The sequence below is a fragment of the Aristolochia californica genome, unplaced genomic scaffold, assembly GCF_029961685.1.
Source record: "Aristolochia californica isolate CCGP_79_NKW_82.1479 unplaced genomic scaffold, dmAriCali1.0.hap1 SCAF_1, whole genome shotgun sequence".
NCBI lineage: Eukaryota > Viridiplantae > Streptophyta > Magnoliopsida > Piperales > Aristolochiaceae > Aristolochia > Aristolochia californica.
This window is the reverse complement of record NW_027181770.1, coordinates 50,862,230-50,881,163: the sequence shown is the minus strand read 5'-3', so window position 1 is coordinate 50,881,163 and position 18,934 is coordinate 50,862,230. Positions and strand designations below refer to the sequence as shown.

The following is an 18,934-nucleotide window of genomic DNA, read 5'->3' as shown; positions in this document are numbered from 1 at the left end:
GACCCCTCCTGATCGCGGTTACCTTAAGCTGAACTTTGATGGTTCTTCTCTAGGTAACCCTGGACTCTCAGGATTCGACGGGGTTATCTCGGACCACCTAGGTAACCAACTTTACTCATATGCCGGCCCTTTAGGAATCACACACTATACGTCGGCAGAGCTTCACGGTCTCCTCAATGGGCTTTGCGTTTTCCAAGATAAGTGCTCCAGTCCCCTCCATATCGAAGGGGACTCGAAGGTGGTCATTGGATGGTGCGAGCGTGCATCCCCTCCCCCGTGGCGTCATTGGGACATTTTTTGGGAGATTATTGAAACTTGCTCATTATTATCTTATATTTGGTCTCACATTCTGAGATCCGCAAATTCGGCAGCTGATGCGCTTGCTAAAAACAGAGCTACCCTACAATCCCTGGTTGTCATGGAGATGCTCTCCTCTTTGTAATTTTTGTATTTTCTTGTTTATATATATACACATCTTTTTCAAAAAAAAAAAACAAGTATGTGCCACTTCTTATTGAAAGTCTCTATTTACCCCTTATGCTATCCTACACGTCAATTTTAATAGTTTGTTTTAATTCATTTTCTATTCTATTTTGCAGGTTGGCATACATATTTTTGGATTTCCTTCTTTCCTTTAATTGTATGTATGTCTAACCTTGGAATTGTTCTTTCTTGTTTTTCTTGCCATTATTATGTTGTATATGAATGTGTTAGTGCACATGTTGCACGTTGGAGCTTGTATTTCGCCCTTTATTTGTTTTGATTCTGACAGTTTAGGAAGAGGCATCCTAGTTCTTCCCTTAAACTCTTGAATTTTTTATGTGGGTGGTGATGAGGTTTATAGCTGCTGGATCTGAAATGAATATTAATCTTAAATGGTGGAAAGGAGAAACACCTACTTGGTCACCCATTTATTGTGCAATTCTTTTTGCAAGAGGGTCAAGTCATTTAGAGGTTTGACCTTAAATTGGTCTAGTTAGCAATTTAAACTAAAGTAGTACTATTGAGAAAGCTTGAATCTTGCCTTGTTAAGCATATAATTGCTACAGTTAATATATACTGCAGTCTAAATGGTGAAAACACAACAAATTTTCACATCTGATGAGTTTACTGAGCCCAATCTATGGTCATATGCCCTCTGATATTTTGTTTTAAAAAAAAAAGAAAGTTCAGGATTTGAATGAACAGTAAATACACTATACCATAAACGCAATCATTCGTTTTTAGCATAAGTTCTTGAATCTGTGTTTTACTCATACATGTTTAAACATTATGTAAGGAAAAAGGTCATTGTGCAACATCATTTGTGATGACTATCAGAGTCTTGTCCAACTTGTTTCTTTGGTGCACAGAAATTTTCTTTTTATAGTCTTGTCATTGGTTAGCTTCTCAACCTCGTTTCCTTTTTTTAACTAGAAGTCAGGAATCCGATGCTCTGTGTGGTTTATACATACCATAAATTAACTTATGCTTCATACTTTCTGCATAAGTTATTTAATGCTGATTTTGTCTCAAACCTGTTGAAATAGTGTTACAGAACAAATAAAAGGAAATTGCATTGTCATTCATCATCATTAAGTAGCCTTGTGTCAATTGGCCTTTCTGATGCACGCTTCATGGTCTTGTCCTTTGCTTAGCTTGTTGACCTTGCTTACCAAGGTCTGTTATCTCATCAGCTTAGGGGTGGCTCTTCAGCACCATTTGTTCTTCCTATATATTGTTGGTTTGAGATGGTCTCGTTGGTAGAGGTCAAATTGTCCATAGGCATGAAGGTTCATTTGATGTCTGGTGCTAGATTAACCATTGGCTGAAAGCAAAGTAGATGGACATGGTGAAGAAAGACTTGGAAAGAAGGGGTGTTACAATGCCTTTAGCCGACCCTGGGTGATCCATTGTGTACTAATAACTTATAATCTCAGTTCATATGTCACATGCTAGTTATATTTTGCATATATTTAACACTCAACTGGAAAGGAGAACAATCATACACGGATGGCTGATGGGTTCTATCTGTGCTGATGATCCATGCATCTCTGTATGTTCTACAAGAATCTGAAATAGGGAGCATATAAACTAGTTTTGTTAAGAAAAATATGTTGGTCTTAATTGGGCTTCTCTTGCAGCTTCTCTTTGTTGTTGGCACCCAGCTGGAGCATATAATTACACTGTTAGCTCATGATGTTGCTGAAAAACATGCGGCTGTAGAGGGTGAATTGGTGGTTCGGCCTTCAGATGATCACTTTTGGTTCCAGCGACCTCGAGTTATGCTTCACTTGATTCATTTCATCCTCTTTCAAAATGCTTTTGAGATCGCATTTTTCTTTTGGATTTTGGTAAATAGCCCTAGACAGTTTCATTGAGTCTTCCCATCAAGTATTCAGGCACAGTTTAGGTGCAACTGTTAAGTCAGTCTTGTTGGGCTTTCTCATATATCTGAATTTCTACTCAGGTAACATATGGTTGGGATTCCTGCATAATGGGACAAATTGGTTTTGTTATTCCTAGGCTTATGATTGGGTAGGATTCTTTCATTTTTTGGCTTTTCCTCTTAACCTATATTTTGTACTTATGCATTATATGAATGTCTTTTTGGTATCCGGCAGTGTGATTATTCAGCTACTGTGCAGCTACAGCACTTTACCACTCTATGCAATTCTCAGCCAGGTGACTTACATAGATAACAAGTATATCTTGTCACTTATCGGAAGCATTAAGAAAAAGAGAAAAAATGGGTTGCTGACTAGTGCATCTGCTGCTTTTTTGAAGATGGGGAGTTCCTACAAGAAGGCCATTTTTGAGGAGCATCTGCAAGAGAGTCTTATTAAATGGGCAGCGAAGGCAAGGAAGAGGAATAAATCGAAACTTGCTATAGGTAAGGAGGCTCCTAGTCCTGCTGGTGAGAAATCTTCTAGTCCAGCTGGTGAGAAGTCTCCAGCGGAAATTCAGTTGCAGGAGGTGGAAGACCAGGATTTTACAATGGAAGAGGGTTTAACTGCAAGAAATGTCTCCAGCGCTGCAAGCCCGGCTAACAATCCAGCATCCAATGACTCAGCGTGAAATGTTTGTACTTATAAAGTGTTATCTAATTTTTTTCTCATCTTATTTAGTGTGAGAGTGTATGTAGGAGCACTGCTGGTGCTCTGATGACTACTTTCAGTAGGTTAAAACATTTCTGCATCCAAGATTCCAAGTTCTATATTTATATCATATGTCGATAGTGCAGTTTTGGCCAAGTCTTATTCCCCTGTTGGATGTTAATGTCTTCCTCGGCTGTATTTCACTGCTGAAGACATTATATTTTGATTAAAATTACGTTACAAAACTAATCCATTTTAACAGCTCCATCTATATTTATTGCTGCAGCACTTGTTAATAAAGTAATAGTATAAAGAGTTGTTTTTTCACTTAATTTAATAACGTGGGTTTGGTTATACTTGAATAAGAAACCATTTAAAGACAGCTATTATAAATAAAGAAGACAAAAGATGTGGAAGAAAGCTGGTATACTTAACTTTGACAAGTATATTACAGCATTAAAGCAAAACAAATTCAGCGTGGGCACAGAAGTTTGATCTTATACGTTGGACTCTATCAGAAATCCAGCAGTGATGATCTCTCTCTCGTCTTTCTCCTCTAACCTTGCCCAGGAACAAGTAGCAATGCTGACACTTATAGCAATTAAGCAAAACAGGAATCAAACCACTAAAAGGAAAACAAAAGAAAAACATGAAGACGTTCATACCATAAATAATAATGTGGCCCTAAACAAACAGTAATCGAAGGGTTTATCAACCAGTGATCAGAGATTCCAATGTAGAGACCCAACAAGAGTCCAAAACAATAACACTGTCGAAGAAGTTTGAGTGGTATTCTATGTAATTATGAGAGTGAGTAGCATAAGTTGTAATTAGTTATTAGTTTAAGTATAGTTTTGTATTCTTATATATTAGGTCATCCATGCCCTACCTATATAAATAAAAAAGAGAGGAGGAGAAGCTCATTAACGAGCTCTCTCCTAACCCTATGGCTTCTCTCCTCAATTTGTGCTCGTCTTCTCATATTCTCTTTTCTTCTTCTTCATTTCCTCTTCTTCCCTCTTCTTCTTCAACCAAGTTACATATGGATTAAACCCTAGAATTCAACATGGTATTAGAGCTGGAATTCTAGGGTTTAAAGTAAAGTTGATCAAATTATGAAAGTCTAGTGGAAAGGAAACTCAACTCAAATCATCTAAGCGATTTAACATATTTCTAAATGATATGTATGATGATTCTAAACATGTATATGCATTTTAGGGGGGGTTAGTCAACAAAATAAAAATTTGATCTTCATCTTCATCTTCATCTTCATCTTCATTTTATGCATCTACATGATCTTCATCTTCGAAATGGGTGTTAGTGTGGACAACTTCATCTTCGAAATCTTCAAAATAGGGTGTTAGTGTGGATAACTTCATCTTCATCTTCATCTTAGAAATTTAAAACCATTGATTTTATTAATTATAAAAATAAGTTAAATAAACCAAGTGTTTGAGTTAACAATATTTTAATTCCTACTATTAAATCACTAATACAATAGAGTAAATAAAAAAATTATGATTAATGAATAAAAAGTATTATATTAATAACATAAGATAGATTTTTTACATGGTATTAATTAATAATATATTTTGACAAAATTAAATGTAATTAATTAATCAAATGCATACTTTAATTATATTTTATTTACCAGAGACTTAAATATGAAGTTTAATATAGTAATAAAATTGAAAAAAATAATAAATAAATACATATACAACTTTATTAATAACCTAAAAAAAATATTATTCTAATAACGAGTTCGTGCCTTTAATATTAAAATCATCAAGTTACAAGTTTAGTATATATAAACGATGCATGTTCAAAAGTAATAAGATACAACCATCATTTATCGTTCCACATGGAAGTCGATATGGCATCTTGAAATTGTGCGGTTCTTGTGGATTCTAATGGACTCTACCTCCGAAAGCATGTTACTTGGCTACCCACATCCTCAAGACCATCGCAATCGTCGCTGTCTGTATACATTTTATATAAAATTGGATATGACCTCTACATAAAATTAGGCATAACCTATATATATAATACATGTATAAGATTGGCCATAACCTTTTCTTAAAATTGAGCATAATCTATGTATATAATACCTGTATAAAATTTGGCATGACCTCTACTTAAAATTGGGCATAATCAATATACATAATACCTGCATAAATACTCCATAAACACTCCATAAAATTGTCTATACATTCCATAAACACTCCATGGAATTTTTATATACACTCCATAAAATAGTCTAAACACTCCATACACTGCATAACATTATAAATAAACTCTATACAATAATCAAACACAACAAAATTAAATGAAATATCACTATCAATTTACAATCGCCCAAATAAAAACTATAAATCCATTATAAATTTACAAACTATAATTTTTTCTCTTCATGCTAGTTGTTCCTCGCCCATTTTCCCCTACTAACTGATCTCCAAATCTTCCCCTTGATTGATCTTTCTCTTGTAGAGGAGGCAACTCCTTCAATACTACAATTGTTACATCATCCGCATTGCCCTGACATTCAAGTAAGAACATCCCGAATAAATCTATGATTATGGTAAAAAAAGGGCCAATTCTTTACTAGTTTACTTTTAACAATCTAAAAATTCTGAATAGGGATATAAATATTGCCTTGATGAGACATTCTCAAGCAGGCCTCCGGACTCAAAAGTCTCCTACTCCAAAAAAATAAGATTGGAAAACAAAATCTTAGAACAATGGTTGAAATGGCATTAGTCAACAAGTTCTCAACAATATCAAAAGTAGGATATATCAATCAAGAGTAGCTGTCTATAAGGCAAATCTAATACAACACTAAATTAATAAAAAAATAGAGTTTAGACTTACCTTATGAAATTTGAGAAAAATCAAAGCCAAAGGGTTAAATCGAAACCACAAAAAAAAGAAAATATCATGTGGTGGATATGTATAACACCCGAATCTCCTCACCACATGGCAAAAACATTCCATAGCACTTCAAAAATCCTCAACAACATTCTAAAACATTTCAAAATTAATTAAACTATTTTCACTACTGCATATGCACTAAACAATGAGAAAACACACACATCAAGTCCAAATTCACTGAACACCCCTGGTAGAGCCCCATATAACTTTGAAGTCACTACGAACTGTACCTCGTCAATGATGGGGGTCGGGTTTCGTTAACTAATGGACACCCGTGTAGGCGACTCAACCTTGTTTGAATTAGACTAAAAACCCCTAAACACTAATTCCAGAACATATTACCTTAAAAGCCCAAAACCCAAAACCCTAATTCCAAACCCTAATCCTAAAAAACCCTAGAGCATAAAAACACAAAACCCCCAAAACCTTAAAAACCATAAACCCCCTAAACCTTAAAAACCCTAATCCCTAAAATACCCTAAATCCTTAACCTAAACCCTAAACCCTAAAAACCATAAACCCCCTAAACCTTAAAAACCCTAATCCCTAAAGTACCCTAAATCCTTAACCTAAACCCTAAACCCTAAACCCGAAATACAAACCATAAAAAAAAAACCTAAACCATCAAACCCTAACACTAATTATAGAACTTAATACATTAAAAGCCCTAAACCCTAAACCCTACACCCTAATTCCAAACCCTAAACCGAAAAAACCTTATAGCTTAAAAACACAAAACTCCCAAAACCTTAAAAACCCTAAACCCCCTAAACCTTAAAAGCCCTAATCCCTAAAATACCCTAAATCCTTAACCATAAACCCTAAACCCTAATTACTGGACCCTTAAATACCGAGCAGCAAACCCTAAAAATAATCCATACACGAATCAAGAATGTAGACTATAAACCGTAACCCTAAATCCCAAAACAATGCACAAATAACACCAATTACGCACTGAAAATAAATTTAAATCAAATAAAACACTAATTTAATGAAAAAAATTAGGGTTTAGGCATACCTTCTGAAATTTGGGGAAATATGAAGCCGAAGGGTGAAATTGATGCCTAATTGAAGTAGATATTAAGCAATCGATGCCAAATGTCCAAAATCGAAGAAAATCAAAATGAAAATGGGGAAATCGAACGAAATCGGAAGGTATTTTTGGGGGAAAGGAGACTAGCCAGAGAGAGAAGAGAGTGGGAGGCCGAAAGGGAGAAGAGAGGGAGAAGACAGAGAAGAAAGGGAGGTCGGGAGGGAATAGAGAGAGAGAAGCGAGAGAGAGTGAGTCCGAGAGAAGAGAGGGAGTCACGGAGATGAGAGAGGGGGTGCGAGAGAGAGGGCGAGGCCGAGAGAAGACCGAGAGATGAGGCCGGAGACGAGAGGGAACTGAGACGGTGGCCAGAGACGAAGGACAAGATCAATTTTGGCAACAACGACGTCGGGGGCGCAGGGAGACGAGAGAGGGAGTGCGGGAGAGAGGAAGAAAAAATGAGAAATGACGATGCGCGACGGGGGGGGGGGGGGGGGGGGGGTGCGAGGAGAGAGAGGGGGAAAATCGAGCGTCGCCCGTCCTTCAATTCAAAGAAGATCAAACAAGGCCTTCTTCCACATGATTGAAATTAAACTGTGGAGATGAAGGACCCCTTCAACCCCTGCATCTAGATGAAGCTTCATCTGCGCTCCACTAACGACTTCAAGTGTTGAAGGGCATTATGCGGTTGAAGATCATCTCGTCCTTCAAGTTGACTAACCCCCCCTTAATATCTTAAAGCTCCAATCTTCACAAGTATTAAAGAATAGGAGTTAGAAGACTCTTTTACATAATTATGAGAGTGAGTGGTATAAGTTGTAATTAGTTGTTAGTTTAAGTTTTTTTATTTTTATGTATTAGGGCACTCATGCCCTGCTTATATACATATTGAATTTATAGAAAAGATAATACTTCATTGACTTCATAAACTTAATATGGGGGGGGGGGGGGGGGGGGGGGGGGGGATGGTTAGTCCCCCAAATGGATTTTTAAAGTTCAAGTTCATGTCCAACATGAAGATCAGGTCAGCCATGTACATGAAGATTATCTTCGTACTTGGTGTTAGTGTTGACGCCTTCATGTACAGGAAAACAATTTCCAGTGAATAGTGCTCACTCATTAGAAAAACATAAAAAACCAGAGAATCCCTAAACCTATACAGTACACTTATAATTACAACATAATCTTCAAATCCCAAATTAGGTAAAACAATCATTATTACTACACGAATAACTTATTTAATGTATAATTAAAATATATTAATATATTTATTAATTGAATTAGATATGTTATTGTGCATTAATATGGTAATTATGTGAGCCAATGAAATACACATATGATTAATTACAAGTAATAAATAAATAACGTTATAAATAACAAAAATGAAAGTAATATGTTTAGCTATTAATTTATTAATAATATATGATATACTATAGCCTAAAAACGAATGATTCAAGAGGAAAAAATGATCTAATCATAACTTTAATACACTATATATTTGTGCGTAATATTACCACTATTAAATCACTAATATAATACAATAAATAAAAAATAAATATAATGAGTAAATAAAGAATTATTTTATTAAAAACGTAATGTGGCATAGTATTAATTAATAATATATTTCCACAAAATTGAAATTAATCAATTGATCAAATGCATATTGTAACTATATTTTATTTACCAGACTTAAATATCTAGTTTAATATAGTAATAAAATTTAATAAATATAATATATAAATAAATATACAACTTTATTACTAATGTAATAAAGTTTTATTGTAATAACCAGTTCGTGATTAGTATTAAAATCATCAAATTACAAGTTTAGTACATAATAACAACACATGTTCAAAAACAATAAAAGATACAATCATCAGTTATCATTCCACATGCAAGTCGCTATGTCATCTCAAAATTGTGCGGCTCTTGTGGATTCTAATGTACGCTACCTCTGAAAGCTTGTTACATGGGTATCCTCTTCCACAAGACCATCGCTATCATCGATGTTTGTATCATCCGTTGCACGTAATTGGACCCCATCACCTCCTCCACCGAACTCGTCATCCGAATCATCATCTCCCAAATCAAATATATCATTGTAATCCTCTCTACGTATATAATTATGCAATATGCAACAAGCAATGACAATTTTTGTCTACATCTTAAAAGAAAATGGAGTGCCTTTCAACATTTGAAATTGAGCTTTTAAAGCACCAAAAGTTCTCTCAATAGTATTACGCATAGACGAGTGTCTTCGATTGAATAATTATTTTTCATTCCTAGGAATATTATCTCCAAATTCTTGCAAATAATACCGAGTTCCTCGATATGGAGCCAAAAATCCTGGCAGATTTGCATAACCAGCATCGACAAGATAATATTTACCTACAATACAAAATATTTTCTATATTAAATAAATAAAGATAAAATAGATAAAAGATTACTGCATAAAAATATATTATTTACCTTCAGGTACAAATAGTCTATTTCGGCGAGTCGATGCATCCTTCAGTACACAAAAATCAGCTGTTGATCCCTCCCATTCAGCTAGTACATAAGTGAATTACATGTCGAATGTACATGTTGCCATCACATTTTGTGATAGATAGCCCTTTCTGTTCTAGAACCTTGGTTGTTCTTCAAGTGGATGTTTGCTTTGATATGCGTTCCATCAATAGCCCCAATACAATCCTAATTATATAATTTCAATTAGTATTGACTAAATTTGTATAGTAATCTAAATAGAGTGCAAGTGATGTTACCTTGAAGTATGGATAAAACATTGAATTGTTTAAAATCCTCGAGTGTGTGCATTCTGAAAGCTGTTTGATGTAATCAGAGTGAAGTTTGAGGATAGTATCCAACTCCTTGATGAAATATTTACTTATGGACCAGTTCGATCTATCAAGCATCTCTACTGTGACACTATAGGCTTGTTGTTGACCAATAGTTAGGAGAAAATAGGCAAGTTGTTCTTGCACTGAGATTGTCTTTGTCGTTGATAAAAACCCTCTGCTATTAAGTATTTTTGCCAATTTGTGAAATACAATTTGATTCATCCTGTAAATTTTTCAAAATTTAACAAGAGATTTGTCTAAGGCCTTTTGCAAATACAACGGACCATTCATCCCACAAGAACGTGGTACACCTCTATTGCCATGGCATAGATAGTATCTTACTATGACGACAATAATACATGTCAGTCCAACCATAATTGCATCCATCTCTTCTTCTATCATAATATCCATGAGAATCTGTAAATTTAAACTTCTAAAAAGTCATAAACAAAAATAATGGCTAATCTTCAATCATAACCTATTCATCCAAACTCAACAATCATATTCACATCCATACTCATCCACCATATTGTCCACATAATATATTAAGACAACAAACATATAAAATAGAAACCTTAACCATAGTGATAAGTCTAGCAACATTATAATTCAAACATCGTCTTTAATACATAACAATCTTCTCAAAAAAGATATTGTACTTAAAACGCATTACAATTAGTTGTTTGCACAATAATTAAGCCACCCGACTCGCTCTGCCATTGTCATTTTTACAAACAAGGCCTTCATACTTGGCGTATCCAACTATCTAGGAGCGCCATACTTCAGTGCAATTGACAGGTCCGGAATTTCCATGAGGGCATTGATCCAAGGTTCTTCGACATCATGTTCCTTATACTTCATAACACATTTCATTGCTTCAGCGATTTGGCTAACTGCATCAATTAATTGTGTATTGTCATCAGTGGGCAATTCGTTTCTCTTTCTATGACGACATGAAGATGACCCTTTACTTCCATGAGATTGATCCGCTGTCGAATCATTTTCGCTAAATGAATTGCGGTGGAGTTCCCATAACTACGTCAACATTGTCGGGCTCGTCCATAGGGATAGGAGCCGACTCATCATGGATGATTTCATCACCCAGATCTATAGGAGTTGTACTACCATTCCCTACGGCTATTGTGTTTCTGACTCCATAGCCAATTTGTCGTAAAGAGGGCAACCTTGTTGTCTATACTTCTCAGCATCTTTATGCTCCTACAAGAATAAAACATCATTTATAATGGAATAGAGTTCTTAGTAATGTGAAACAATACAAACTGTTTTACAATATATCTTGATTTACTGACCTTAATGTAGTCTTGCCATACAGAATGACATGCAGTAACTCGTTGTGTGGTTGCATCCCAACCGAACCCACTAGTGTTGAGACAGCTCGTTACCGTTTGGTATATTTTCTTCCATGATCTTATTTGATTTTTAAGCTGCTCAACAATTTTTTAATTCATTGCGTCTTCATTGAACTTATTGACACATTCCGTATATACCTCGTACTTCCAAACCCCATTGGGCAACTTGTTCTCCATATATACCTGCTTGACTAAAAGATCGAGTATTTTGTTGTCTTCTTCAAAGCTCCAAAAGTCATATGGTCGACCACTTGGTTGTTTTCTTGTAGCCATTTTCAATATAAATCCGAGATTGTCCTCATGGAAAAAACTTTATCAGACAACCATTACCAGTCACGAAACAAAAACCACAAATAAGAAAATACCATGTGGTGGATATTTATAACACCCGAATCTCCTCACCACATGGCAAAAATATTCTATAGCACTTCAAAAATTTTAAACAACATTCTAAAACATTCCAAAATTAATCAATTATTTCCATTAGAGATGCACTAAACAATGCAAACACACACACACACACACACACACACACACACACATCAAGTCCAAATTCACAGAACACCCCTGGTAGAGCCCTATATGACTTCACAATCACTACGAACTGTACCTCGTCAGTGATGGGGTTGGGTTTCGTTGGCTAATAGACGCCCGTGTAGGCGACTCAACCTTGTTTGAACTAGACTAAACACCGTAAACTGTAATTGAGAACCTTAAAAAAACCCTAGACCCTAAACCCTAACCCTAGACCCCATACCTCCAAAACCTCCTAAATCCTATACCCTAAACCCTAATTCCAGAAGTTAAACAAAAAAACCTAGATCTTAAAAACCCTAAACCCTATCACCCAATAAACCATAACTGAAAAAAAAATTTAAAAAAAACCTAAACCCTAACTCTAGAACCTAAACCCTAACAATACCATAAATCCTTAACCCTAAACACTTAACCCCTAAATATAGAGCACCAAACCCTAAAAACACTAAACCCTAACCCTAATAAAAAAATTTAGACCCTAAACCGTAACACTAAATCCCACAATTATGCACAAATAACCCCAAATTAGGCACTGAAACTAAAATTAAATCAAATATGACACTCATTTAATCAGAAAAAAAATTAGGGTTTAGTCATACCTTCTGAAATTTGGGGAAAACCGAAGCTGACGACCGAAATCAAAGCCGAATGGAGAAATCAATGCTGAATCGAAGTAGAAATTAAGAAATCGAAGCCCAAATGTCAAAATCGAAGAAAACCAAAACCGAAATAGGGGAAATCGTAGGAAATTGGAAGGTATTTTGGGGGAAAAGATAATAGCGAGAGGGAGAAGGGAGTGAGATGTCGAAAGGGAGAAAAGAGGGAGAAGTGACAGAGAGAAGAGAGGGAGGTCGAGGGGAAAATAGAGAGGGAGAAGCGAGCGGGAGGTTCAGAGGAAGATTGAGTCCGAGATGGAGAGAAGGACGTCAGAAGGACATTCGTAGGGAGAGATGGAGACAGTAGAGAGGGAGACCGGAGAGGGACGGTGGAGACGAGAGAGGGAACAAAGAGCTCGGGGTTTAGGGAGACTACAGAGGGGCTGCGGGAACGAGAGAGGGGTGCGGGAACGAAATGAGCAGAAATGAGCGAGACGGTGTGAGCCAGAGAGAGCCCCATGCGTGAGTCATGTACATGATTCTCAAAATCGGGCGGAGAGGGACGGTGGAGACGAGAGAGGGAGCAAAGAGCTCGGGGTTTAGGGAGACGACAGAGGGGCTGCGGGAACGAGAGAGGGGTGTGGGAACGAAATGAGTAGAAATGAGCGAGACGGTGTGAGCCAGAGAGAGCCCCGTGCGTGAGTCATGTACATGATTCTCAAAATCGGGCAGAAAGCACTTTTCGCCGTTTACTCTTGGGACATGATCTCTTGAGTCATGGATGATCAACATGAATTTTGGAACTCCCTAACAACTTCAGGACATGAACTAAGTAATGCGCATGAAGATCATGTCCTAAGTCATGTTGACTAACCCCCCCATAATCAGAGTACATGAACCTCTATTTATAATAGAGGAAGGTAGTAGAGTCCAATTACAATAAAATTATCTTTGTCCCAATTATACCCAAACTCTAACACTTAAAGATAAGTCCTAACATAATTAAATAACTTAATATAGATAAAAGACAAACATAACTCAAACTAGAACTCTTCTAGGGGGGGCTTAGTCAACATGACTCAGAACATGATCTTCATGCGTATTACTCAGTTCATGTCCTGATGTCGTTAGGGAGTACCAAACTTTATTTCATGTACATGATCATCCATGACTCAGAAGTTCATGTCCCAAGAGTAAACGACGAAAAGTGCTTTTCGCCCCGATTTTGAGAATCATGTACATGACTCACACGCGGGGTTCTCTCTGGCGCACCCCTCTCTCATTCCCGCAACCCTCTCTCATTCCTGTAGCTCTATCGTCTCCCTAAACCTCGAGCTCTCTGCTCCCTCTCTCGTCACCACTGTCCCTCTCCGGTCTCCCTCTTGACCTCCGTTGTAGAGTACGGGAAACTGAGATGCTCGTGACGGAGGTCGATAGGGAGGGAGGCCTTCCTCCCTCGGCGACGACTTCTCTTCTCTCTCGACGTTCCTCTCTTCTTCCCCCCCCCCCCCCCCCCCCCCCCCCCCCCCCCCTCGGTCGTCCTCCCTCTCAACCTCCCGTGGTAGAGTACTGGAAATTGTTTTCCAGTGCACATGAAGTCGTCAATACTAACACTAAGTGCAAAGATGATCTTCATGTACATGACTGACATGATCTTCATGTTGGACATGAACTTGATCTTCAAAAATCCATTTGGAGGAATAAACCCCCCCCCCCCCCCCCCCCCCCCCCCCCCCCCCTAGGGCGTGACCATAAGATAAAGATGTCTTTGTGAGTCCTTCTTGATCTTCCAACTTATGTGATAAGGATGTCAGCTCGTGGTAATCATGGTGAGTCATACTTCTTATGGGTTTGGGCCAATCTTGTGGACCTTCCTTGGTCGTGTGGCCCATCTTATAATACTCTTAGATATGTGGACCTTCCTTGGTCATGTGGGCTTGGGCCCTATCTTCCAACACTCCTCAAGTTGGGGGTGAGAAAACATCAAGAACTCCCAACTTGTTGCAAATGATGTATAGAATTTTTTGTATAAAATAGCAGTCCTCCAATCTTCCACAACTCCTCCTCACGTTGGTGCTCTCTTTCATGAGGCCCAGCTGGCCAATTCAGGGGGTATAACATAGATGTAATAATAAGTTCCTCCGTCATGGTGTCCCAACAGTTGACATTTAATATTTTTTTACGAGGTATTAAGTTCCTTCGTCATGGAATTCCAACCGTTGATATTTTTTATATTTTTGACAGGGTATTAAGTTCCTTCTTCATGGAATCCCAACCATTGACATTTGATATTTTTTACGGGGTATTAAGTTCCTCCGTCATGGAATCCCAACGATTGACATTTTTTATATTTTTGACGGGGTGTTAAGTTCATCCGTCATGGAATCGTAACCATTGACATTTTGGATATTTTTTATGGGGACAAATAAATAATGGTATGAGGCCACCTCTTCTTCAATAATAATATCCCCAAAGAGACATAATAGTTGCAACTGAATATAACACGACCATCTTCCAACACATATAACATGAACCAAATAATAAACTTTGTAAAAGAACCCATGAAATAATCCGATATAAAATTTTCTTCTTAGATGCACAAGCTTCATTTGTGTTCCCCCTTTCTTGAATATTTTGGTCACATAAAATTTATCCACAACATATGGAATAAAATGCATATTTCTTGTACTTTTTCTACTTCTCCCCCTCACGCTAGGAGGTAATGGCAAGGATCCCAACTTGAACCAAATATCATAGACGTAGCAATAAGCCCAAATAATGTGGATGTAGTAATAAACCCTTAAACCACAGAGAAGTGAGATATTTTTTATGATATAGCAACTCAAATAGTGACACAAAATAATTGGTTTAAATTCAGAATTTTCAATGCAATAGGATACCAACATGACCTTTGATTCTTCCAATGCGAATATATCTTAAAATATAGATCAGATTGACATAATAATTTTCCCTTCTAAAACTAGAATTTAATACCTTTCATCCAAGTATAACTTCTCTTCATAAAATATAATTATCAAAAAATAAATAATCTGATAGATTTTGGTCTCTGTCATCTGGCCGAACTAGGCATTGTTTCTCTTTTTTTCAGCATGACCATTGACTCTTCCAAGATCAATATCTCCTTATAAAAAATTCAGAGCAAGAATTGGTTGAATAGGTAAGAAAATAGACTTACATATATTTCTTTGATATATAATTTTCTATATAAAGTCTCGTTCTTGATAGCATAAAATACCTCAGAAGTTGAAGCTTTCTGTTGCTGGTCGAACCTCTGTTGTAATCTGACCTTTGCTACTTCAAATATCGATTTCTCTTTGTAAATAACTCAGATAAAAATTTGGTTGAATAGGTAAAATAATAGACTTACAAATATTGATTTTGATATATATTTCTCCATATAAAGTCTAGTTCTTGATAGCATAAAATACCTTAGAAGTTGAAGCTTTCGACTACTGCTCGAACCTCTTTTGCAATCTAATGCTCATTCAAATATCGATATCTCTCTGTAGATAACTCCAATTGGAAACATAAAACGTTTTTATTTGGAAAGTATACTCAAATATCTTTTCGTCAATATAAAATTTTCAATATGAAACACACATTATAGAGGTGAAAAACATAAAAACCTAACGAATGTAGGGACTAAAAAAAGAACCCTAACTGCTAAAGATGATAGATCAGAAAAGAATCTAATTACCTTTGTGGATTGACCACGTCAACTCACAGAACCTGGATCTGATACCATGTTGAATTTATGGAAAAGAGAAATACTTCATTGACTTCATAAACTTATTATAATCAAAGTACCTGAACCTCTATTTATAATAGAGGCATGTAGTAGAATCCAATTACAATAAACTACCTTTGCCCCAATTACACCCAAACTCTAACACTTAAAGATAAGTCCTAGCATAATTAAATAACTCAATATAGATAAAAGACAAACATAACGCAAACTAGAACTCTTCTAGGATGTGACCATAAAATAAATATGCCTTTGCGAGTCCTTCTTGATCTTCCAACTTATGTGATAAGGATGCCAGCTTGTGATAATCATGGTGGGTCCTACTTCTTACGGGATTGGGTCCTTTTTGTGGGCCTTTTTTGGTCGTGTGGGCTTGGGCCCTATCTTCCAACAATAAATAAGAGAGAGAGGGGGAGAAGCTCATTAACGAGCTCTCTTCTAACCCTACGACTTCTCCCCTCAACTTGTGCTCTTGTCTTCTCATCATCTCATCTTCTCTTTTCTTCTTCTTTCTTTTCTCTTCTTCTTTTTTCGTCTACTCAAACCAAGTTACATATGGATTAAACCCTAGAATTCAACATAGTATTAGAAATGGAATTCTAGGGTTTAAAGTAAAGTTGATCAAATTATGAAAGTCTAGCGGAAAGGAAACAACTCAAATCATTTCAATACCAGATAAATTTATATGTCTTTATAAAGCATGATAATTTCTCTCTAAGTGATTTAACATGTTTCTAAATGATATGTATGATGACTCTATACATGTATATGCAATTTAATATCATAAACCTCTAATCTTCATAAGTACTTAAGGAATAGGAGTTAGAAGACTCTCTTACATAATATGACTGAGTTTAACTATTTGTCTATTGAAGCTTGAACTCGAGTCTTCACATTGACTTCTTCCTCGTGGGTGTTTCTTCAAGAGATGTTCTTCATTTTGTACTTGAGGTCTTTATTTTGGCTTTGATGTTTTAGACCTTGAGATGCTTTTAAAGGTTAAGTATCTGAAATACTAGATTTGCAAGTTATTAGCTCAATTCAGTTTTGTTATCCTAAAAAACAATGTGAGAGTCAACTTATGGTCAATATCCCACTATTGATAGTTTATAAATATTTATGATATTTTCCAGGTCGTGTACACCACCAAGCAAGCAAATAATTTGAACGAATTTTTTGAAAAACTCAAAGGCTTCCTACAAGATTGGAAATGACACAACCTTACTCCACAGATATAGGTACAAGAAAAAGCAATGAGAAGAACTAGTTGGAGAAATTTGTTTGCCTTATATGAAGCCTTACCTTGATGTGACCAAATCTCGAACTCCAAGTTATACAACCAAGCCATCTGTTGATCATATATGTGCTACTAGGTATCATATTCGGGTCAAAGAAGAAGCAAAGGCATTAGAAATCAGCCAAATCAAAACATTAGTCATGGTCTCTCAAGGAAAAAAATCCTCTAACACTTCAAGAAGTTGAGGTAGAGGTGGAAGAGGTCATGGTAATAATGACAGAGGAAGAGGTATGTTTGATTCTTCAAACTCTCATTCTTGCGCTTACTGTAGTTTATTCAATCATGAATGAGACAATTATTGAAAGTTTCATGGTAAAACAAACAAATATAAATCAAGTATTTGAATCCATAGAAAACAAAGCTCTAGCTAAAAAAGATTATGAAGTATTTCAAAGATTGAAGAGCATGTTTATCACAACTTCCAACATTCCTTCATGAACAAGATTTGATTATTGTCCAAATTTTTGTGGATGATATAATATTTGGCTCTACTATCACCTCCTTCTATAAAAAAATTGCTTAAGTCATGAAGAATGAAGCTAATGGGTGAACCTTCATTATTCCTTTGGCTTTAGGTAGTTCAAACTGAAAATAGAATATTTATGAATTAGTCCAAGCATACAAAAGGATGTTTTACAAAAATAAAATTGTAAACCTATTACAACACCCATGAGTGCATCCTTGAAAATTGACTAGGATGACTCTAGTACTCCAATAGAATAAAAAATCATATAGAAATATAATAGGTCTCTAACTTTCTTGGTATCTAGTGTATTATGCTTACAATTTTGTCTATGCGCTAGATTCCAACCCTAAAGAATAACATCTAGTAGTTGTAAAAATATTTCTTTACAATACTTAGATATTTGGTACTCAATATTCAATATCCTATATATTATGACAATGGGAGTGCTATTAACTTAAGAAATAACTTAGCTCACCAATCTCGATCCAAACTCATTAAAATTGGACAATAGCTAACTCGAGAATTGGTTCAAATTAAGCCAATCAAATTGGTTCAAACCCTCCTTAGACTAGTTGGCTCAAGATTAGTGATGGTATCCCTAAAAATATTTTAGACTTGAAAACTCAGGAGTAAAGCTTAGGATGGACATTTTTGTACTTTTGTCTCTATTTGTGCCTTACTTGAGTATTATCTTTTTTATGTATGACAAAAAGGAGGAGAAAAAGTGTAGCATTGATTAAGGGGGGATCTACACCAAATATGATTACAATAAAACAAAGACTTACGCATGCACAAATCAAGGGGGACTTAATTACCATGCATGTACAAATTTAGGGGGAGCCTATATTTAGGAAGTTAAGCCCTTGTATTGTAATGCTAGAACATTTATAACTTTATTTCATATGGTTGATGATTTTTGGAACATGCATAGATATATAATTCTTTGGCAATAACGTATCAGTTTCAAAATTACCGACATGTGCCTTTTAATGTATATTAACTTCAAGCTAAGGTTTGTGTCATCATT

The 18,934-nt window shown here is 36.0% G+C and overlaps 1 protein-coding gene across 2 annotated transcripts in view; it reads left to right on the top strand.

The window, feature by feature from the left end:
* The window catches only part of LOC137950082 (MLO-like protein 1), a 46,546-nt gene extending 43,309 nt beyond the window's left edge, over positions 1–3,237 (top strand). For both annotated transcript variants that reach the window (XM_068796460.1, XM_068796451.1), the window contains exons 10-14: positions 600–640; positions 2,124–2,333; positions 2,450–2,517; positions 2,604–2,664; positions 2,767–3,237. In XM_068796460.1, the coding sequence (XP_068652561.1) occupies positions 600–640; positions 2,124–2,333; positions 2,450–2,517; positions 2,604–2,664; positions 2,767–3,057 (671 nt within the window). In that variant the 3' untranslated portion in view covers positions 3,058–3,237. The remainder of the gene's footprint in view (positions 1–599; positions 641–2,123; positions 2,334–2,449; positions 2,518–2,603; positions 2,665–2,766) is intronic.
* Positions 3,238–18,934: the final 15,697 nt, after the last annotated feature.